This window comes from Anthonomus grandis, chromosome 2, assembly GCF_022605725.1.
Source record: "Anthonomus grandis grandis chromosome 2, icAntGran1.3, whole genome shotgun sequence".
In the NCBI taxonomy this organism is placed as follows: Eukaryota; Metazoa; Arthropoda; class Insecta; order Coleoptera; family Curculionidae; genus Anthonomus; species Anthonomus grandis.
In genome coordinates this window covers 39,059,346-39,083,577 of record NC_065547.1, presented here as the reverse complement: position 1 = coordinate 39,083,577, position 24,232 = coordinate 39,059,346, and the positions used below count along the sequence as shown (strand labels likewise).

Genomic DNA, 24,232 nt, shown 5'->3' with positions numbered 1-24,232 from the left:
GTATTTGCAAAAAAATCAAAAATCGACTTTTTGCTATATGTGGGCTCCTTGTAGGTTTATTTATTTACCTACAACGTCTTAAAGCCATATCTGGTTTTTTACTCCTAAAATAAAATAATTTTATTATGCCGTATGTGAAAAACGGCAATAGATGCTCAGTCAAAAAGCGGTAACTGCAGTATGCTCAATTAAAAAGCGGTATGTGCATGCGCGTGTCATGTACTTACCGCATTTTGATTGAGCATGACGCATTTACCGCGTTTTTACTGATCGCGTAGCAAATTCGCTCATTCGCGTTTGCAGTACGTTTGTGCGGAGAGACAAGGCGCAAAATAAACTGTGAATTTTGGAAAGCTTCAAAAAGGGACAAAAAATGTTTCATTCTAAATAGCTGTAAGCAATTAACAGTAAAACGAAGAACGGGAGAATATGTTGTAAGAAAAAATAACACGTTTAAGTATTATCTAGATAATGAGCAAGGTGAGTTTGTAAATGTATGCAAAACCTTTTATTTAACTACATTGGGATATAAACCTAATAATGACCGCGTACTACATGACACATTATCAAAGACACCTAAAGGACAGTTTACTCCTCTTCAACATGGACGCATGGACAACGCTCGATGAAAAAAAATAGATGACGCAGATATTAATGCTCATATTGAGTCTTTTTACCCAGAGGTTTCCCATTATCCTAAAGAACATGCGCCGAACACTCGATACCTTGGTAGTGATGTGTCAATCGCCCTTATGCATAGAGATTTTCAGGAAAAGTTTGCTGCTATAAATGTTTCATATGAGACTCACAGACGAAAAGTTAAAGCCAAAAATATCTCGTTCACCAAGCTTAGACACGAAGAATGCAATATATGTAAATCGTTTAAACTTCATGGACATACCAAAGAAAACCTCCAAGAATCATGTAAGAAATGCGTTTTCTGGAAAAATCATATTAATCGTGCCAAAGAGTCGCGCCAATTTTATAGGGAACAATCTAAAACTCCCTTTGATTCTAAAACAAAATGCGTTTCTTGCGATCTACAAAAAGTCACCATGAATGGATATGTTTAAAAAGGTTATTTTTTTGCAAAGGTTAATAGCGTTTAATGAAACCTTTGTCCCCCTGGGATGAAGGAATTAGTAAACGTTCCAAAGAAGATATTATTAGTACCTTTCACGCCTTATTAAAGTTTAATAGAGACGCCAATAACATAATAATATGGATGGACAATTGTGCCAGTCAGAATAAAAACTGGACATTGTTTACTTTCTTAGTTAAAATGATAAACTCTAACGAAATACAAGCCAACAAAATAACTTTTAATTACTTTGAACCGGGACATACTTTTATGTCCGCTGATAGTTTTCATCACCAAATCGAACTATCTATGAAGAGGAAACAAAAAATCTATCATTTCAGCGACTTTCTTAATGCAGTTGGTAGCAGTTGCAAGGGCAATGTGGACGTAAAAGCGATGAATTTTAATGACTTTTATATTTGGAAGGATATGACATCACAAACTAAGTTAAAAAAAGATTAAGAAAACCGACCATACCTTTCAGATATGGTTCAGGTTGTGGCTGAGCGCGGCCAGTACACTTTAAAATATAAAAAAAGTTTTACCGGAAAGTTTTATGTTTTGGAGTTTCTAATGAATAAAGCTATGAAAAAAAAAGAACTTCATAAGCCTACACCATCTTTACTACAACCCAGAGGATTCCCAAAAAACAAACGAGATAACATTCTCAAGCAATTAGGTACTATGTTCCCAGATAATAGAAAATTGTTTTGGGAAAATTTGCCTGACATAAAAAATGATGTCGGTAGCGATGAGGAAGGAGAAACATAATTATGTGTTTTTAATAATTAGCTTTATTAGTTAAAGTGTTTTTTTTGTAGAATGTGTCCATCATAAGAACGAACTTCTTTCTGATCCAGAAGAAGCGATTTCTCAGAAACGAAACGTCGAATATAATTTTTTTTTTAAATTTATAATCGGACGTTACGTCTCTAAGGAATTGCTTTATCCATATCAGAAAGCAGTTTATTCTTATCTCTGAACACACTATATATCATTTTGTAATGTGCACATTCGTATATTTTAATTATAAAAATTTATAAAAAAATACAAATTATTTATTTTCCTTTTTTGGAGACTGTAGTTATTTGTAAAATATCCTATTCGTAAATTAAAATGCAGATTCAGTTGGATGCACATACCGCGATTTAATTGAGGACGGCAGTGTTTAAAAACGTAGACCAAACGCTTAGGATTTACTCATTAAAATAAGGCAAAAATAATAAAGCACGTGACCACCAGCTTGAAAGCAAAATTATGCGCTCTGATTGGTCGCTTAGATAAGACGACTTGTGGAATGATACAGGCGATGGATAAGACAAGTTTTGAAATGATACTAAATTTTTCCTACGCTTTTACCGTAGGTAAGGGCGAGTTTTGGCATGGTTAAGTTTGTCTAATGTATAGAGGGACATTAACAGATGCCATAGACACCATGACCTTATTTTTCGCAAAAAATGGATAAGGCGACTTTTGAACCCCTCAATTGTATGTTTCACAAAACTGGAAGATATAACTTCTTTTTATTTGATTTTAGACTGAAATGGATGACTAGACTGGATGTGACGGATGTTTTTTGGCCCCCAATCCTAAAGCTTTTGAGAAAATTTAGTTACTTACAAATTCATTACCCCCTCAATGAGATTCCAATACTAATTTGTATTTAGGAATAATTTGGAATCAGGCCAAATTATCAACTGATTTATCTACGTAGACACATCTATACTGACTTCTCCAAGAATTTTTTTAAATGGTGATCTTCGGTAGACCTCAAATTCTTCAGATCAACAACTTCTCATCTTCCTCAGGTGTTAAAGTCACAAAAAACTCACTTTTCATTCTGTTTTTGTAGTTTGCTCTAAAACGTAATATTTTCCAGGTAAATATGTCTTACCCTGTTTGTACTTGACTGAAAAAAATTGACACCCCCTGTTGACCTTTTTAGTACTGTGGCTACAAATTTTTGAATTTCTTAACAATTTTTTTTAACGTAACCCTAAATAACCTTTTGATAAATTACAAAACTAAATTCAAACACAACTGTTCACATTTTTAAGAAATTATCAGATTTTTGCGCAACTTGTGTTGAAAATTGTCTTCTGACCATCATTTCCCAAATTTAACTAACTGTCCTGGAAAAGAAAATTACTTGACTGCTTGGCAAGTGATTTCAAAAGTTGGCGTATCTAATCTAGATTTCAAAATGGTAAGATACTTGCTTGATTAGATACTTGCTAAGATTATTTAAGTCGCATCAAATGTTCAAATTGTCTGCCTCCATTCCTGATACGACGTTTTAAATTGGATTAGTGCACACTTTTTCTTAATTTTAATTTCTCACTTTTTGTTAATTATTGTTCCCGTAAAGTAGGCAAATTTAAAAATTTTATTTAAATTGGGTGACTATGGCAAATGCACTTGCCAAACAGTAAAGTAATTTTCTTTTCCAGAACAGTTAGTTAAATTTGGGAAATAATGGTCAAAAGACACAATTTTCAACACAAGTTGCGCAAAAATCTGTTAATTTCAGAAAAATGTGAACAGTTTTGTTTGAATGTAGTCTTGTAATTTATCGCGGGTTATTCAGGGTTACAATAAAATAAAAATTGTTAAGAAATTCAAAAATTTGTAGCCACAGTACTAAAAAGATCAACAGAGAAGATCAATTTTTTTCGGTTTTTCTATGAATGCCTATAATTTTAAAAGTACTCAAGACAGATTTTTTTTAGTATTTTTTTTAATCCCTGAGCACCTGGTCTAATGCACTTTTTCGGCTTATTGTTGACTTTTGGGACACCACAAGTTTGTCCTTTTCGACGGTTTTATTTTGTGGTCCATAATTCTCCTTGTGTAATTCCTCTATTCCAGACAATTCACTATTTTTTTCAAAATCTGTATTACTTTCTGATTTGCTATCAGTTCCATCTACATTATATTAATAAGAAGCTAATCCAAAAAAATATCTACTTATGGTTTTTTTAATAAGGTTTTTATTTAATTTTATTTGGCATGGTCACAATAACGAGGTTTCATTTTTAGAGTGAAAATTATTTAAAACAGTCATCAATTGATAAGATCCTCTGCTACAGACGTTTTTAGAACTCAAAGTAGTTGAATATTTTTTCGTAGATGCCGGTATTTTATTTAAATTGCCGTTTGTCAAGGAATTTTAAGAGTAGCTAGATCCGGTTAGTGGCAGGGCCAATGCTTTATGGAAAAAATAGTATATTCGATACGAAGCACTGATTGTCTTTTTTTTCTGTATACGGATCTTCTTTAAAACTATATAGGGCACTTAAGCCCTTAGTACTGAAAATTTCAAGTGATTTGAGGGTTTTGAATGTTAAGAGGTGATCGTCAAAGTGAGTGTGCAGACTCACTTGATTTCTGCGAGAAAATTTCCATAAAATCCCAGGATTTTTAGCCGAATTCTTTGGAAAAAAGTGCCAGGGACAAAATTGCCAAAATTCTCAGTCAAAGAGGTAAAAAACCCTCAACCCAATCCAGTTTGAAAAAACCTCAACAGTTTTTCTTACTTTTCTTTAAGACTTTTGGAATATGGAAAATTATCTGCTGAAAAGTCTCTGTCTCATTTAAAATTAGAACAAATCATGTAATAACATTTAGCCATAAACCTCACAATTAAGTAGTTATGAAGGATTTTTAAAAATTGGTAAATTTTTGAATTGAAAAATTTGAAAATTGATAATATTTCTACGAAATTGATAAAGCACCCAAAAAAATTCAAAAAAGTCTCATAAAACTTATTTTTTAATTTTACCAAAGAAAAGTTATACCCAGTTTTCCCAAAAAGCCTTGCTCAAAAAATTCAAAGGGATACCAATGAAAAAATGTTCATAATTTTGACGTTTCTCTGAAAAACTATTGGATGGAAAAAAAATTGATAAAAAAACAGTTTTTTGGAATTTCAATGGGCATCAGATGCAATAAAAAGTTTTCTCTAACCAACAGCTTTCCAGAAAATTGGAAAATATATTTTAACCGTTTTTCCTAATTTTCTCAAAAACTGTTCAGCATATCGCAAATTTTCTCTTAGCATTGAAATCCTAATCAAAAATTAAAACAGTGCTGAAAAGTAAAGAAGTTGTGGCGGATTTTTGAAAAATTGGAAAATAAATTTTAGAAAAACTTTTTGAAAAATGTACCAGTTATACCCAATTTTCCCAAAAAAGTCTTCCTTCAAAAATCCAAAGGAATATTTTTTTTTTTCAGGAAAACTATTGGATGGAAAAAAGTTGTTAAACAAAAAATTATTTGGAATGTTAATGCGCATCAGTTGCAGCAAAAAAATAATTTTAAAGTCCAATAGTTTTCCAGAGAATCGAAACCTCTTAACAGTTTCCCCTCATTTTCTCAAGAACAATCATGACAATGGAATACTTTCTTTTAGCATTGGAATCCCAATAAAAAATAGCACAAAGGATAACATTAAGTCGTAAATTAAAAAGTCGCTGCAAAGAGAATTAGGAAAATACTGAAAATACTAATTTTTTGTTAATCAATAAATTGTTAAAAAAAAAAATACGTACAATTTGATTTTTAAACAAGTTGCTTAAACCTAATTTTATCAAAAAAGCCTTCCGGAAAAATCGTAATGGTACTTTTACCATGGGAAAAAGTTCAAAATTTTGTTTTTTTTAATGGAAAAAAGAATGGGGACAAAATTGGTAAAAAACAAGTTGTAAAGTTGTTTGGAATGTCCTAGCGCTTTACATGCAACAAAAAAATAATTTTTAAGTTCAACAGATTTCCAGAAAACTGGAAGAAAATCTCTTAGACAAAAAGAGTGGTAGCTCTATGATAAATTTGGTTACAAAGTCTGACATAACTATAAAAAATTACCTTGTCTGAGAATTTCTTTAAGGGAAATAATTTGCTCATGTTCTTTGCACGTAAACGTAAGCCTTTAGTAGACCAGGCCTTATAATGTTAGTATAGACTTAGTAAACTTAGAGAACTCAATATCATCTGAGAAAAGGATCCAATCAACTGTTTTACATAAGTACTTTATTTTTTTAACATCTCTATGTCCAAAAATATAGCAGAACTCAGGTGTCTTGTTTGTATTATGAAATTTTATAGAAAATTTACTTGGTACTGCTTTATGATCAGAGAAACCAGAATTAAAAACAGTACAGCCAGCGAAATTCGGATTAAAAGATGACGTGGCATAGTCTATAGTAGTAGAATTAGTTTTGGTTATTCTGGTAAAAGCATTAATATGCTATACAATAAAGAAGTCATAAAACATGGTAGGACACAATAACACTTTTACAGATAATAAATTATCAAACGTCGTTAGTAAACAATATCAAACAAGCACAGACTCAATTATATTCAACCAATATCAGTTATAGCAACAATTTCTTGAAAAGGTAACTCTTCTAATAAAAGAGACAATTCCTTTTTAAATTTTTTTTTAAAGACTGAATGTTTATCAGAAATTCACTAAGCTTGCTATCGTCCGATTTTTCAAAGGGTGCTTAATCCTCTTTTCTTATATTTTCGAAAAATAATTTAATATATATAATATATAATATAATATAAAAAAATAAAAATATTTTTTTTTGCTGGATAAGCACTAGAAAAGTAGCTGCCTTTGTGGAGTCATGGGATTCTAAGAGATCTACTTCAACTTCATATAAACTAATACTATACGCATTACGAAGGCGATAATATATTTTTCTCAAAGAAACTAGGTCATTAGAAAGTCTCTCTGATGCTAACATTAATTTATTGCTGGTGTTTCTGTGCCTTTCAAAACATACACTTGAAGGTTAGTCATGAGAAAGGAACGCAAAAGACTGAGAGATTTGAATATGGAAGGATCTGTCGATCCAACAAGTAGCAACTAATCGGCGTCATCGGGTCTATAAATAGTCTATAATCGTCATTCATACGTTCTTGCATAAATCTTACATTTTCCAACACATGGGACTTATTTGCAGCTGGAGTTTCCTTATCAGAATCAATAAGAACTTATTTGTCTTTACTAGAATTTGTTACCGGTGGTGTGGTCGGAATATCAAGTCCTTTAGGGTCTGTCTCCCCTACATACTTGCTTCTAGATCTTATCTAGAATTCATTGTACATAAGTTATTATAGACACCTTATTAATTAATATAAGTAAATGGTTACTTTGGCTTTAATACGTTCATAGTTCATATGAAAGTTGCTAAGATTCCTATGAAATATAATTTTACTAAACTTGTGGCTCTAACTATGTGGTAGAAGATGGTGGATAGTTAACATTTTTCATAAAAGGTGAAAGATTTATTCGCCTTGAGGAGTCCAGGGTCAACAAATCGATAGTTTCTACTTCAAATCCATGGGTTTGTTATTATTGTGGCAGGAGATATGGTGGTTATAGCGCCATCTAGTATCAAATAGTTTCCACTTTACCGATTTCACTTGTGTAGTTTAGTTATAAACAGTTGTTCTTTATTTTTTTCGTTTATTTATTTATTTTTACTACAAATTCGATATTTTTTGTGAATAAAATACAGACAAGTATGAATAAAAAGCAGAAAACAGAACTATGCACATTTTTGCATTATTTAGTGCTGTGATAAAGTCATAGTGGCAATATATAGGAATTTGCTAGATAAAATAAAAACAAACAAAAAAATAAAACGAATAAGGTTGTACAAAGGAACCAATTATTTGATAGAATATATAAAAAATGAAAGTAGAAAATTGGCATTGGATGTTCAAATAGGTCATTTAGAGGTGAAGATGCGCAAATCAAAACAAATAAAAACACACACAACAATTACAAAATTTTTACTTACCTATTTAAAAGAAACAAGTGAAAAAAATATATTTGAGCTTAAAACAAAAATAATTGTAAAGCTTTGAAATAAACTATTTAAATAGACAAGCTCTGGCTAATCCGAATAAATAATTATATTTTCATTCCACTTTTGTGTTATTTTATTTGTGTGTAATTCCTCTTCTTTTATAGTATAGAATTCTCAAAAAAAACATATGTATCAAACTATTTAAAATTTGTATCACATATGGCAACATTGTATTTGACAGACTACACTTCAGACTATAACTTGCATACTTTGCAAGTGAAAATCTGTAAGGAATGTTACCGCTGTAATTATGTTGCTATTTAAATTATAAAACATATAAATTTTAATTTATTGAATAATATAATTGATTTAAATTAAGAAAAAATTATTCCATGATAGGACTGCCCCGTGTCATAATTTCATTGAAACGATATAAAAATAGATAGAAAATTAGGGAAAAGTTTTATAACTAATTAATTTAAAATATGCAAAATATTTCCTGTAAGTTCACTTAATATATCAATAATGATAAATTATTCCTTAATACGTTAATACTGAATAATTACAAACAGGTTTCAAAATTACTTTTCGCTAATTACTTACGAAATTGATGATATCATTTGCAATAATTAAGAATAATTAGAAAAAAATGAAAGTCAATACATACTTATAGTTAAATCAGATATTAAAAGCAAGGAGTATGTATAATAAATACAAGCAAGTGACGTCAAAGTGTCCTCAAGTTACCTTTCAACAGATCTTGTAACATATGTACGTAGATAAAATTTTCCAAGTGCATTTTTTTTAATGAAATTAATACTCAAATAATAAATGAGTCGAGTTTGTTTATCAAAATAAAATGAATAATAAAATAGTGAACTTTGTTTTATAGTTACGTGACATAAGGCTAATAAAGAAAAAATAGGCGCTTAATTTGTTGGAAATCATTAGTTTGTTTATTTGTTCAGTTGTATATAGATAAACAGGATATAATAGCAACCATCTAGCAAAAAAAATTATGTTGGACACATATACCAAAAACACTTTATATCACAAGGATTTGCCAGATTGGTCTCTGCAAAAAGTTATCCTACATTTTTTCTATAAAATGTACAGGGAATCCAATAATTGACCCCCTTAAAATTTACATGGGTTTTCCTATGTTTCGCTCGGCGACGCACCACCCGGTATAAAAAAATATGTGTTTTCTATATTTTGCGCCGACTTTTATTAATGTATAATTTAAACACTACAAAATGCTCAGTAATTTCTATACGCTTCCAGAATTTTGGGTGATATACCAAACACCTACGCCTTCACAAAAGCTTTGGGAGAAGCCTTAGTAGTAGAACAAAAAGAGCACCTACCAGTCCTGATTTTAAGACCTTCGGTTGGTAAGAATCACAAAAATTACTCAAACCCTATCTACAAATTTAATTTTTTTTTCAGTTATCCCAATTTGGAAAGAACCTATTCCTGGATGGACCGACAACATAAACGGACCTACCGGGCTCCTAATAGGGGCCGGCAAAGGAGTTATACGGACCATGTATTGTCAGCAAGACAGTTATGCGGACTATTTGCCTGTTGATATTGCTGTCAATGCCACGCTTATATCTACGTGGTATTCTAATACTTTAAACAAGGATAAATGGATTTATAACTTAACCAGCTCAGCGGAATATAAAGTAACTATGGAAGAAATCATTACAATAGGAAGAAATGTATGTAGGATTGACAGTGTGTATTGACACGTGGTATTGATATAATTTAAATTTTAGATTATCGAAACTAGGATTCCACTAAATGGGGTAGCATGGTATCCAGGAGGATCCATGAAACGTTCTAAGATAGTACATTTGATTTGTTTCTTTTTCTTCCACTTAGTTCCTGCTGTTTTAGTTGACATTCTTTTAACAATCCTTGGCTATAAACCAGTGTAAGTAGGATTTTGTAAGGAGGCTTTTTTATTGCAAAGCTGTTAACTGGTTTCGACTTTTTGTTTTTTCACGTATCAAAATTTAAAGCCATTGCAGTACCATATCTTAGTAAAACCATTAGACTGCTATGTTGTGTCTCGGTGCCTATTTGTTTGATAATAAGCTGATCTGATGAATACACTAATAAAATTCGAAACAGTTTGTCACCTCTAGCATGAAGAAGACATGACTTTAGTTCATTGATATCATATTACAATATTCATTTGCTGTTAATTAATAGAATATTTCCTATTTAAGCTTATGCAGGGTCCAAAAACGTATCTGGAAAGGGTTCGAGGTGTTTGAATATTACGCTAATAACCAATGGGACTTTGACAATGTAGAATCCCTTAAAGCCAGAGACCAACTAAATCCAAGAGAGAGGGAGATTTACAAGTGCGACGGAGATGGTATTAATTATCATGACTACTTTACAGACTGTGTTCACGCTGCAAGATTGTACATTCTTAAAGAGACTGATGACACTTTACCTGCTGCAAGGAGACATATGAAAGTGTATGTAGTATTATAATATGTTTTTAGTATAAAAAGTGGAAAATGTAACTCAAGTCTATGATCACACAATGTTGCATCTGAAGTATTTAGAGCCGAAAAGGTTAACTACACTGAATAAAAAATTAATTTAAAAAAAATAGAAACCAAACTTAATTGACTGTCTTCTCCAAGTGTATTCTATAAGAAAATTCGAGACTCCTAGATAAACTTTTGGTTTTAAAGTATAATATTTTTCTGCCGAACAATTTCAGAACATTGTTAAACCCTTAGGTAATACATTTTGTGATTGTCAAAATTGTATGAGCTTTGGATGACATTTTTGTTAACTTATCTTATTATTTTTTCAGGATGTGGGTTTTGGACAAGTTCTGCAAAGGACTATTCATAGCAGCAGTGCTTTATTACTTATACCAAAGGGTGTTTAGTCCCATATTGAAGTCGTTGTATTAAATTTTATATATATTTTTATGTTTTGATAATTAGTTAGTTATAATGTTATATTTTTATGTTACCAATAAAAAAAATAAATTAGTTTTAGAATAAATGTTTTTTTTTTATTTTTTTAAACCTGGAGGCTATTTTTAAATTTTTAAAGTTTTACTTTTAAAAGCTTCTTCATTGTAGGCAGACATCTCGTACATCTGCACGTCCTTTATCTTTGGCAATGCACTTTATCGACATAGAAGTGCACTTTTGAATGATAAATAAAACGAAATTAATAAAAATTATAAAAATAAGACCAATTAAAAAATCCTTGTATATCGAGCATTTGAAGCCATCATCATAATTCGACGACTTAGAAACAGAAAATAGTAATTTTTTAGAGATTTACAATTTTATACATAGCATCATTCATAGTAAACATCCAACGATTTTTCCCCCACCCCGTTAAAACTGATAAACATTAACCGTTTTTATTTTTGAAATATTCTGTATACAGGGTGATTTTTAAGTTTATACTTTTTTTTTAACTGTGTATAGAACTCGGTAAAATAAACATTTTTTTAAAATAACTTTATTCAAAAAACCGAAAAATAAAAAAATTCCATTGCCAAAATGTTATAAAATGAGTCCAATGCGGTCCTCTCTAATTTAAATAAGTTGTTCAAAGTTGTCACCATTAACTTCAACACAACGATATGCTCGACGTAACCACTGTTCCGTAACGGCACGCAATAGAGAAATCGGTTTTTGTCTAACTGTTGCCGCAGCCTGCTTAATACGTGCTATTAGTTCTTCTTGTGTGTCGATAGGCGTCTTGAAAACTAAACTTTTCATATACCCCCATAAAAAAAAGTCACATGGATTTAGGTCTGGCGACCTTGGTGGCCATGCAACTGGTCCATTTCGGTCAATCCTCCGATTTGGGTAACTTATATCCAAAAATTCGCTCACTTCTCATCTAAAATGGGCAGGTGCTCCATCCTGCAGGAGCCACATAGCTTGCCTGATATTCAGTGGTACGTCTTCTAACAGAACAGGCAGATTATTTTGCAGAAAGTCCAAATAAACATCGCCCGTCAAACGGTCTGGTAAGATAAACCAAGTATCCAACAAGTGTCCAACAAGTATCCCATTCATAATTCCTGCCCACACATTAGCAGAAAAGCGGTGTTGAAAATTGGTTCCGCGAATTGCATGGGGCTTATCAACAGACCAAACATGCGTATTTCGAAAATTGGTAATTCCGTTTCGGGTAAATGTTGCCTCGTCCATGTCTAAAATTTTGTTCGAAAAATGTTGATCATTTTCATGTTGTTGTAGGAACCATTCACAAAACTGAACTTGGACACGTTGAACGTGAAAGGAATTAAATTGATTCTCGCGCAATGTTTTCCATACTTTTGTTTGACTTAATCCGACCTGCCCTGCAACAACTCGTACTTGTTGTTGGATCTTCTTAGATGAGATTCAAAATTTGTTCTTCCCTATGAACATTTTCAGGTCATTCTTCCTCTTCCTGCATGTTCTATCCACGATGTTCTCGTAAATCGCCAGTATCCCTAGCCCGTTGAATAAGATTTATGAAACTTCTGGGTGTAGGATGATTCCGCAAAGGAAAGCGGTCTGCGTATAATACCGAAGCAGCAGCAGCACTTTGAAGACACTCTCCATAAATACGCAACATATCCAAAAGTTCATTGTTTTCATAACGATGTGCCATTTTTAGGATTTACAAATTTAAAATTAACAACAATAAACCAAAAGTGTCTAAGACTAACTGATCGGTACAATGCGTGATCGATAATACAAAAATTCGAGCAAAAACTAAACATAAACAGACGTTGAAGAACAAACCCATATTCACTTTTTTTATTCTGTATGTCCCATGTTTTTGAGTGTATCGAAAAAAGTTATTTGAAAAAAATGTATATTTTACCGAATTCTATACACAGTTAAAAAAAAGTATCAACTTAAAATCACCCTGTATAATGATATATAATATTGTAAGGTTCAATATACAGTGTAAGTAATGGACAAATTCACAGAGTCGATTTCTGATAAAAAAGTTTAAATAAGAAAAGTTATTTAAAATGCTATTACTCAATATGTCTCCCCAGCTCTAATGCATATGCGTCAACGTCGAATAAAATATCTTTGGAGATTTCTATAAGCTAAATAATTATTTCGTATTGTGAAGGCAATACACAATAAATGATAAGGTCATTTTAAAATTCTTGTTCATTATTACATTCCTATTTATGACGCACTCGTGTAACTCCGAAAAAAATTCAAAAGGTTTGGATCCGGGGATCCTGGTGGTCAAATTATTCTTCCACCCCTTTCCGTTTCTATAATCTTCGAGGGATATTTCTTAAAAATTATTATATTATAATTTTATAATATTTCGAAATTTAATTGAATCTAAGTTCAATAATTTTTTAATACAATAATTTACTTGATGTATAATATAGATTTTTTAGACATCCAGATGTAAAGGTTTTATCTATTGACCTTTGAGTTCGCTTCTTCTCCTAAATATCCTACCTACCTTTTTCCTTAAAATAAAAAGAAGCAAAAACCAGTTTATTGAATATTAATTTTGAATTATTGTTTAGGTAAATAAATCTACTATCATCTTTAGGATAAAAAATAACAAATTAAATTTTAAAAATTATTTAGATTTTTGTTGTGCCATTATTTTTTTTTACTCAAAAAATTAAACTCCAATATATTTTTATCAGAAATGTTGAACTTCTTCGCTTCTTTTAGTTTAAACCAGTATTTCTTAGACTTCCTGAATAATCAATACTTACGCCTGGGTAATTTTTGCATTTAGGAATGATTTTTATTATTGTCAGGATCCTAAATTAATTTACTTCTATATTTCAAAAACTGTACGTATAATACTGAGACTAATAATTGTCCAACAATGCCTTAAGATTGTGGATACTATTCCTATTCTTCTTTTTTTTTTTTTGAAATTTAGCAATGACTTCGATCAACTCATTTAAAATATTTTTCCAACGGAACCATCGAAACTCGAATTAAAATTTTATGAAAAAAAAAATTTAATAATTTTTAAAGATCGAATTTATATTTTGGCGAAGGCGCTAGAAAATAGTGGCATGCACGGGGTGGTGACGAATTATGATGCGACCACACTCTTCGCTGAAAAAAGTAAATGAAACATATAAACACTGTGTTGATACCAATATATCCTGTAATAAAATTCAGTTTAAAATCTCAAACCATTACTTAAAAAATATATTAAGAACTGAAAATAGGTCTAGATGTCAAACTTTAACTGACTTTTGCTAAAGTCCAGTTCAGAGATCTATTAGAATCTTTGATGTGTCGCAGATGTCGCACTAACTAGTCCGTGCGCCTATGTAATATTTATTGTCGCATGATAGACATGTTTAATGTATATAACAATGGCAAAATTTTATATTGTCTATCTATGAAATCATTTTAAATATACGTAAAACCCCATTTTTTATACTATTTTTTCTTTTTCTTTCGAAAATTTTAATTTTTAGAAAGAAAATAATATCACAAGAAAATAATATCAAAAAATTGACCGCGGACTAAAATCCAAGCGTCTTACAAAATATTTTAAACACTTCCAGCACTCACAGACTTGTCACCTCTTTTTAGCCAGTCTATTAAACAAAGATAAAACACCTGCGTTCTGGCGATTCCTACTTTAGGCTGTGCAAGTGATTGTGTATCCCTCTCTATCTCACTGATTTTGAGAATTACGGGGCCGTACCCAAATAAATTTTTGGGCTGTTTTTGTATTACTTTCAAAGTGTTTTTAAAGAGATCTTTAAGGATGGGTATATCGCCTTTAAAATAGTTGTTGGATGGGTCTATCACCTTTAATAGTTGGGAGAGGAGTCATGTGAGGTTATTATTTGTGTTATTATTATGTGTTTTGCCGGTTATGCTTTTTACGCGTTTATGAAAACAAAGAATTTATAGATTTTTGGCCTGTATTCGTCCTAATTTTTTGCAGTTTTTACTGTGAGGAAGTGTGTTTTTTTAATTTGTGTTTGTGGATTTGTTTTGGTATTATACCTAAAGACCTTAAAATGTTTCGACCCTGGGAAAATAGGCAGGAAAATTTGGCAAATGAAGAGGAAAGTGTTGGTGCGGGCTTATGGAAACCGTGGGTGTACAAGAAAGACAATAACATTCGTGATAAAAACAATAAGAGTGATCTGGACAGTGATTTAGACTTACATAGTTCTGATAGTTCATTTTCTAGTGTTGAGGAAGCAAAAAGAAGCAAGGGAAGTAGAAGCTACAGAGGAAATCAAGCAGTTTTAAAACGTAATTGTTTAAGTACAGATGCCAAACAAATTTATCTAAATATCTATAACAATCTAAGGAATAATTCTCAGTTCACACATGATTGTAGTGCTTTGCAAAAAACAGCGTTTTTAACAGAGGTTTCCTATAGTACAATATGCCTGTAAAAAAAAGGATTGAAGGCAGAGTAAAAAGGAAAGATGCAGGACAATCAAAGGGACTTGACACGGATATTGCCAAATTTCTAAGGAAAGGTGTGTATTCTAAATAAAAAAACAATAAGGTTCTGACCATAGAGACACCTTATCAGCAAGGGACAAACATTTCTCAGTCTCAACCTTGCGGAGATACCTAATATAACTTGGATTTAAGCTTAAGATTTATAACCATCTTTAAAAGAGCTGCTGTAATGGAATTGTCAGGTGGTGTATAGAATATTTGAGGAAAATTTAAAAATTTTGGGAGGAAGAAAGATCCATATATTATTTAGCCGAAACATGCTATGATACATTTATGATTGATGTATGATTTCCATTCTCTGGAACAAAGTCCGTTTTTTGCCATAGTAAGAAAACCCTATTTTTATTAATTAAACAAGTTTAAAGTTTTGTTTTTTTCAGCTTACTGCCCCTGTTTGTCCTTCAGTGACACAATAAAGACCGCTTCTTCCACCATTCTCTGGGAAAAACCCTTTTTTGCTATGGTAAGAAAAACACTGTTTTTAATGAGAAAACAAGTCTAAAATTTTTAAAGAGTCTGTTTTTCAGCGACACAATAAAATATACACTATCGGACAAAAGTAGAGAAACTTCTAAAAATTCTTTGATTTACGGAAACCATGTATTTAAATTAAATATTTACTACAAATATTGTAGTTCTCAACAACTGCGTTCTTTTACCGCATTTTACATGCCTCTTATCAGTTGTTTATTTACAATAAAAGAATTCAAATATTTTCGGATGGACATAAGTAGAGAAACCTAAATATCAATCGTCCAAATTTAGTATTTAGTTCGCTTTACGTGAGTTCTGTTGATAGTTTTGCATAGTTTTTTTAATCAACATGCCTCGCGGAAGATATTTGTCTGAAGACCTTCGTAGAAAAATAGTTGATGCACACAAGAGTGGTATACGACAAGTGGACATTAGTAAAACGCTTAATTTGCATAAGTCCGTTGTTAGCAAGACAATTTCTAATTTTAAAACACGAAATTCAACAAAAAGCATTAAAAAAAGTGGCCGCCCAAGAAAAACAACCAAACACATGGAAATGATGATAAAAAGAATTGCCCAGTCTGATCCTCACAAATCAGCAAATAAAATTTTAAGTGAATTACCTGGTGTTAATGTTAGTTCTAAGACCATACAAAGACGACTGAGGGAAGGAGGATTTTTAGTAGAAGAGCCGCTAAAAAGCCGTTTATTAGCAAGAAGAATCAGAAGGCCCGACTCAACTTTGCACAAAAATATTTGCATTGGACAACCAACGACTGGAAAAAAGTTCTTTTTACTGATGAAAGTAAGTTCAATTTGTTTGGGTCCGATGGAATCTCATGGGTACATCGACCACAAGGCAAAAGATTCGATCCAAGATATACACAGCCTACGGTAAAGCATGGTGGTGGCTCCTGCATGGTATGAGGTTGCTTCTCTGGGTTCGGTACAGGACCATTACACATCATTGAGGGTATCATGGATCGATTTGTGTATTTAGACATCCTACAAAATGTAATACTACCCTTTGCTGAGGATAATTTACCTTTGACTTGGATATTCCTACAAGATAACGACCCCAAACATAAATCAAAGGTTGTCAAAGATTGGTTTTTATCGGAAAATATTAGGGTTATGGACTTTCCTGCGTAAAGTCCCGATCTTAACCCGATTGAAAACCTCTGGGAGGAACTAGACCGGCGTGTAAGGCAACATCAGATCAGTAATAAAAATGATCTTATAAAAGTTTTACAAGATTCCTGGAATTCTATTAAAGAGGAAACCATTATGAAACTGTTGGAATCCATGCCAAATCGATGCCGCGAGGTGATTGCCAATAAGGGATTCTCTACTTACTATTAATTTTTCTAAGATAGAAGTAAGAAATAACTTGTACTTTTGGAATAAAATTTAGTTTCTCTACTTTTGTCTCATAAATATTTTGTTTAATTAAATTAAATCTTAGGATTTTCTTCTACAATTTATTTTACTTTATACAAATTAAGTCTTAACAATTATTGTTGATTTTCATTATGTGTAGAACTGCATTAGTTTTGAAGTATTCAAATAAAACGCAAATTTAAAAAGTTTCTCTACTTTTGTCCGATAGTGTATATAATGTAATACTTTAGTATCCATATGCTGATGTGCGAGATGAAGTTGGAATCCATGGCGGCAACAGAAAAACTGTTTCCTTCCTTAATGAAAATTACGTACTTAAATCTTATATTTTAATTAAATATTATCTTGCTATCAACTATACTAAATTTCTAAACTAATAAAACTAAACCCAAAAATCCCGAATAATAAAGTTTTAAATACAAATAAATTTTAAGGCCGGACCTGTGCAACTTTTCACGCTTGAGTGGCTGTGACTAAGGTCAGGCGCTTAACAAAATAGTACGTGGGCGCATGTAATCAAACTTTACGAATCAAATGTATAAATTCTTAAAAAAATGCTTTAAACATTTATTTATTTAATGAAATGATTAAATATCGCTTAGAATATTACTTTATGACTCTTTCCACATAAAATTTTGCGATTTAAACATGCATGTCATGTGACAATACAAGCAACACCGGCACACGGTCTATTCGCGGCACATTAAAGATTCTAATAGATCTCTGAACTGAACTATACCAACATCACATTTCAAATCTTGAGCAATTTCTATTGTCTTGTGTGTCGATACTAAAAATTGTTAGTACTATCTAAACCGTAAGTAAGCAAAGTTCCTAATTTTTTTTATTATAGTTAATCTGTTCAAAGACGAAATAATAACGGCAAAATAGTTTTGCCGGTATTTTCAAATAAATCATTCAACAAAAGTTTAATGGTATTGTTTTACCTAGCCCCATCGGAACCTTTGATTTTCGAGGAATATATAAGCTAAAATTTAAACTTACTTCGAAATCTGATCGATTGTTAAACAATTTTTTATTGAAGTGTTTTTGTATTGTTCCTTATCTTTCTTCATTTTCCTTTAAAAAGCTATAAAATAGGGAATTTTTCTGGCACTTTAGTAGCAGCTTTTGGCACCTTTATTTAAATTAGGAGACAGTTTTACCACTAACCAAAACTCTTTATTTTTACTCTCGACACGTGTTTCGCTAACGATGTTGCATCTTCGGGAGAAGATTAAACTGTTCTTTAAAATTCAGTAAAAAAAAATCGGTTTTAATCCCGAAGATGCTAACATCGTTAACGAAACATGTGTCGAGAGTAAAAATAAAGAGTTTTGGTTAATGGTACAATTATCTCTTAATTTGAGTGTCACACCAAAGGTTCCAACCTTTTTTAACTCCTTTATATATCGTAGGGTTATAAAAATAAAGTTGAGAATAGATGTCGTATACAGATGTTCTGAAGCTCTTGACTGGCCGAATATATCACAGAATCTATTTCTATTGTAAGGAAGACATAGTTTATAAATATCCCCTACTGCTTTGCTGGGTCAGGTTCACTATGACACTAAATAGTATTGAGAGGTGTGATCAAAGAATTATGATATATACTGATTTATCTAAGGCATTTGACCATGGTACTTTGTAGAGCAAGCTTATTCTTCTGAATGTTCAGTTTACTATTTGGATTAACTTAGCAAATTCGATTGAGTAGTGACTGATCATGTAGGATTAGTGTTTGCTCTGAGATTAATCATTGGATAGTCCCTAGGACCCAGGATAGTCATTGTTTCCTTTTCGTACATGTATACAATATATTTTGTATACAGTGTGGTGACTTTAACTGGAATAAATTCAGTTAAAACTAATCAAATTTTATCTCGCAAAATTCCTGAGACCCGTCGATTTTCGTTTATTTTTTTTCACATTTCAAGATAGTTTTTGTATTTTTTCACCTACAGGGGGGGTCCAAATTAACCCAAACTTTTTTTTTCAAACGGAAAGCCACTTTTTTTAAACTCTCATTAAAAAGAGCCCTTTTTTCTGATTAAATTGCTTTATTTACTTTTGTGAGTATCTAAAGGAGAAATACAAAAAAAAATAAAAACCATTAAATTATTAAAAGTCTCGAAATATTTTGTGTTGGTAAATTTTTGGCGTGTTTGTTTATTTTATGGGTATCGAGATATTTCCTGACATTGTTGTAGTGTCACTGTTAAAGTGAATTTCAACCAGTTGTTAAATAAGTTAACTTATATTGAAAAATGCCTTATTTATCCGAATCCCACAAGATTGAAATCTTAATGATAATTGGTTATGGGGACAGAAGTCGTACTCAGCTAGAGGTTGTCCACTTAGTTAGGCAGAAATATCCAGATTTGCCACCTATTAACCAAGGTACGGTTGGTAAAATCGAAAGCAGATTTCGAGAAGTTGGGCACGTGAGGCATGTTTCAAGACAAAGGTCTTCTAAAATCGATGAAAACACCCAATTAAATGTATTGTTAGCAATGGAAGAAAATCCGGTAAATGCAGCCAAAAGAGTAGCTCGCTAAAACTTTATTCATCATAAACCTGCGCTAAAAAATTTAAAACCTGCAAACAAACGACCTTATAAAATGCAACCCGTTCAAGAGTTATTGGAAGACGATCCAGATCGCAGAGTTCAGTTCTGTCAATTAATGATGAACGCCTTTGACGAAAATCGCATATCTTCGGAGTGGATCCTATTTCTAATAAGGCTACATTTACCCTAAATGGCCATGTTAATAAGCAGAACTGGCGCTACTGGTCTGACAAGAACCCACACTGGGTAAAGGAAACTAATACACAATATCCCCAGAAAACTAATCTTTGGGCTGGCATAATTGGCAGGCAAGTTATAGGGCCCATATTCTTCAATGATACTTTAACTGGGGAAAAATATCTAGAATTTCTTGAACATGAACTAGTTCCAGTCTTACATGCCTTATATCCGAGTCAGTTCAATCCAGATTTGTATGATGAAAGAATTTGGATGCAACAAGATGGTGCTCCCCCATATTATGCCCGTAATGTACGCCAATATTTAGATGACAATTTTCCAAACAGATGGATTGGTAGAAGGGGTGCAATCGAGTGGCCGGCACGTTCTCCCGATCTCACCCTACTTGATTTTTTTCTGTGGGGACATTTGAAAAGTCAAATTTATATGAGCAAACCAGGAAACCTAGATGAACTCAAAGAACGTATTAGGCAAGAAATCCGACAAATATCTCCAGAAGTGTTAGAAAATGTCAGAAACGAATTTTATTATCGTCTTGGGCTGTGCCAACAAGTAAATGGTGCTCATTTTGAGCATCTTATACATTAAACGCAACTTTTAATAATTTAATGTTTTTTTTTTCGTAAATCTCCTTTAGATAATCACAAAAGTAAATAGGGCACTTTAATCAAGAAAAAGGGCACTTTTCAATGAGAGTTTAAAAAAAGTGGCTTTCCATTTGAAAAAAAAAGTTCGGGTTAATTTAGACCCCCCTGTAGGTGAAAAAATACAAAAACTATCTTGAAATGTAAAAAAAAAATAAACAAAAATCGACGGGTCTCAGGAATTTTGCGAGATAAAATTTGATTAGTTTTAACTGAATTTATTCCAGTTAAAGTCACCACACTGTATGTATGTATGTATAACGTTATATTCTCAGACTAACATACGTTAATAGAACAAAATACCAATTGACTATTACGCCCTCTGAATGTCGAGGAGTAGTACTAGGAAATGAAAATAGATTTATAACGTCGTATTAGCGGATAATTTAAAATTTGATTATGGCGCCAAATTTGAATTTTGCCCTATACCGCCTATACCGTGCGCTTAAAATTAGTGGGAAATGGGTGGTTTTTTCGGAAATTGTAGTAGGCCGATTAAAAGTGTTAAATCGGGACTTTTTATGTTTCCATATCAAAATCCTTAATTTGTTAGTTTATCTATTTGCTTACTTCAATTTTTGATAGACCCATACATTTCCTACTATAGACACATAGGTCTGGGTTTCAGAAATTAAACAAGAAATATTCACAAAATCGATAACTATATTATAAGAGGGGATTATAGCAAAAAATTGACAAGTTTTACAATAAAAATTAACAGGAATTACTTTACTCACCATTAGGGTTTCTTAGTAAATATTACAAATTAAATAACTACTAACAAATAAGTAGTGAAAGATGTAATAAATAAATATGTTAAAATTCAAATTTACAGGAGTTAGAATTTTCTATTTGTCTTTAAAAATTTTAAGATTCCAAGATTTGTAGAGGATCCCAATTTCCTCAAGTTCGGCGTCACATTTTGAGTAATTTTTGACATTAAGGCTGTCCGAAAGTCTATACAGAAACAAAATGAATTCTGCTCCAAATTAAGCTCCACTGGGTAATTTATTTTGAAATCCAATGTCTAGAAATAGAAAGCATCTTTTGAAGTATTAATTGTTAAAATCATACAAAAAAAATAATATCTTACCCGATTTTGCCATATTGTTCGACTAAGATAATGCCTATGATAATGCTAAAGACCTGGATGCAGTTTTAAACTTTCAATCTATCAGCATGGTCTGTTGTCGGGTGCTACTCTATGTGCTTAAAAGTCGTCAGTTCTTGATAATCGAGATCTGAAGACAGTTTTAATTGGAATGTCCTATATATTATTTTATTGATTTCAAATATAACATACAAATTATCATTTGGTCAGACAACAGTGGTGTCAGTCTAAGACACAGATTACTAATTTTTACAATGATAAAACTAAATTATTAATTAAAAAACTTAGTTTAAACCAAGCAGTTTATCATAAAATTAAGCTTACAACTTTGGTAAGATCACTTGTTACGAAGACCATTCTAACCTTGTATTAGGTGTGAGGTTAACGGAAGGTATGGTACCGACTTAAGGCCCCTCCTTGAATAGGGTTTGAATGAATGTGGAGTAAAATAATTTTCACTGAGATTTTCAAGGTTTAAGAATTTGAACCTACATATTAGACATATTGGGGCTGTTAAAAAACCAGGCAATCTGTGTCTTTTGCTGTGCTCAGGTATAACACAACAGCTTCTTCTTAGAATCCATTTCTCACTTTTGTTGGTTACATTCGCATTTGTCACTTTCACAAAAATGTTTATTGCAATAACTATTTCTACAACTGCAATGTCATCAATTTCTATATTCGATTCAAATTTTTAACTTACAAACTTTACCGCATTTTATATGACACAATTTGACGCATGACAAGTAGTTTTGCATTATTAGCGCCATCTAAATGTCGAGGAATAGAAGTTTTTTAGTGTTCCGTAACTCGCCCAAGCTTTATTCGATAAGCTTTCGATAAGCTTTTTATTCGATTTAATTTAGGTTTCTTGGTATATATTTGTTATTTTCCCTAATTTGACAGATGGAAACGTCAATTGTCTTTTCTATTGGTAAACACTAAGAATTTATATTTATTTTGTTAATTTTTTTCGCCTCCGTGTGTTTTTATTTAAATATATGCCTATATTATTTCTTTAAAGTAAAAAAAAAATCGTTTAAAACCACCGCTACCCATAGGAAAATAATGATTGAATTCATGGAAAATCACAAAAACTTGTTGTGTTCATCCACTTTTGGTTTTAATATGGCAACATGGGTGCAATCAATAGGACCTACCTATAACACAAGAAAAATTGGTTCTCTTTATAAATGTTAATTTATTAATTTGTCTCTCATCTCTTATATTTGAAAAATTAATGAACTGATCAGCAAGGTGATTGTCAATAATTTCAGTAATTTTATGGATCCAACGACTTGTAGTTTTACTAATTCCAAATTTAAAATCTTGTCGAATGCTTCTTTGGCAACAATCTGTCGCATAAAATCTTAACATACCAAAACAGCCCAATCAATGGTAACTCTAAACGGATGCTATCACATTATGCACGTATTAAAAAAGGAAGAAGCTATATCGTCTGGTGTATACGATATACCTAAGCGTGTCGTCGACAAATCGTTAAAAACTAGGCAATCCGCAAGACACTCACGACTGAAAATTTTATTTAGAATCAGTCATATCGAGTAATCGTTTATATAACCCGCGAAATTTGAAATTTTAAGGTGCGCACGATTACTCAACTTCTTATATTATTCTACTATTCTTTTTATTCGGTGTTAACCAAAGTGCTCTTCTTTTGTTATTCGTGCAGTTTTAAGAGGTGCGTGCAGTTTAAATAAATCATTAATAAGCATGTTAAACATGTTTACCTTTTCACCAACAGTAGGTAATTAGGTAATGTTGTCCAATGGAGTACTACGAAGATTTTGGTAGAACATATCATTGTCATAGGGTACAGAAAATGGTTTAAGCGCTTCAATAAGTAAATTGAGCTTGTACCAAATCAAAGAATGATAGTCAACCATATTCGAAGTTCAACCTCACTATTTGCTAAAATATCCAAGTTAGAATCAATAACAACGTCCAAATATATTTATTTTCTAGCAGGTTCATTAATAGTCTTATGTAAAATACTTGCAATACTGATTTAAACTTTTTAGCAAAAGCGGAATCGAGTCTTACATTGAGATCTTCGAGGCATACAAACAATCATATGAAACTAAAAGCCTAGAGGTATTCAACTTAAATTCAAGTAGCAAAGCCTAGTGCCCTGTAAAGGACTCCAATTTTTATAGTGCCAATTTTAAAATCAATATAAAATTGCTCGGAAAGGTTAATAATTAAAAGTTTAACCATTGGATTACGTATGTAAAGAAGAGTTTCTCCTCCACGCCACTGACGCTCTGAGCTTACTACTTTGTATCCATCTATGTTTAGTACCTCATCTTGAATTATATCAAAGAGCCAAGTTTCAGAAATTGCAAAGATGTTGTATTTTTCCAACAATATATTTTTATGTATTGGCTGTCAGTAATCTTGAAGTTAAATACTTAGTATA

At 31.7% G+C, this 24,232-nt stretch overlaps 1 protein-coding gene across 1 annotated transcript in view; it reads left to right on the top strand.

Moving 5' to 3' along the window:
- The window catches only part of LOC126750263 (fatty acyl-CoA reductase 1), a 44,808-nt gene extending 33,867 nt beyond the window's left edge, over positions 1-10,941 (top strand). The window contains exons 5-9 of the mRNA XM_050459822.1: positions 9,187-9,296; positions 9,352-9,626; positions 9,684-9,841; positions 10,140-10,397; positions 10,745-10,941. Of these exons, the coding sequence (XP_050315779.1) occupies positions 9,187-9,296; positions 9,352-9,626; positions 9,684-9,841; positions 10,140-10,397; positions 10,745-10,847 (904 nt within the window). The 3' untranslated portion in view covers positions 10,848-10,941. The remainder of the gene's footprint in view (positions 1-9,186; positions 9,297-9,351; positions 9,627-9,683; positions 9,842-10,139; positions 10,398-10,744) is intronic.
- Positions 10,942-24,232: the final 13,291 nt, after the last annotated feature.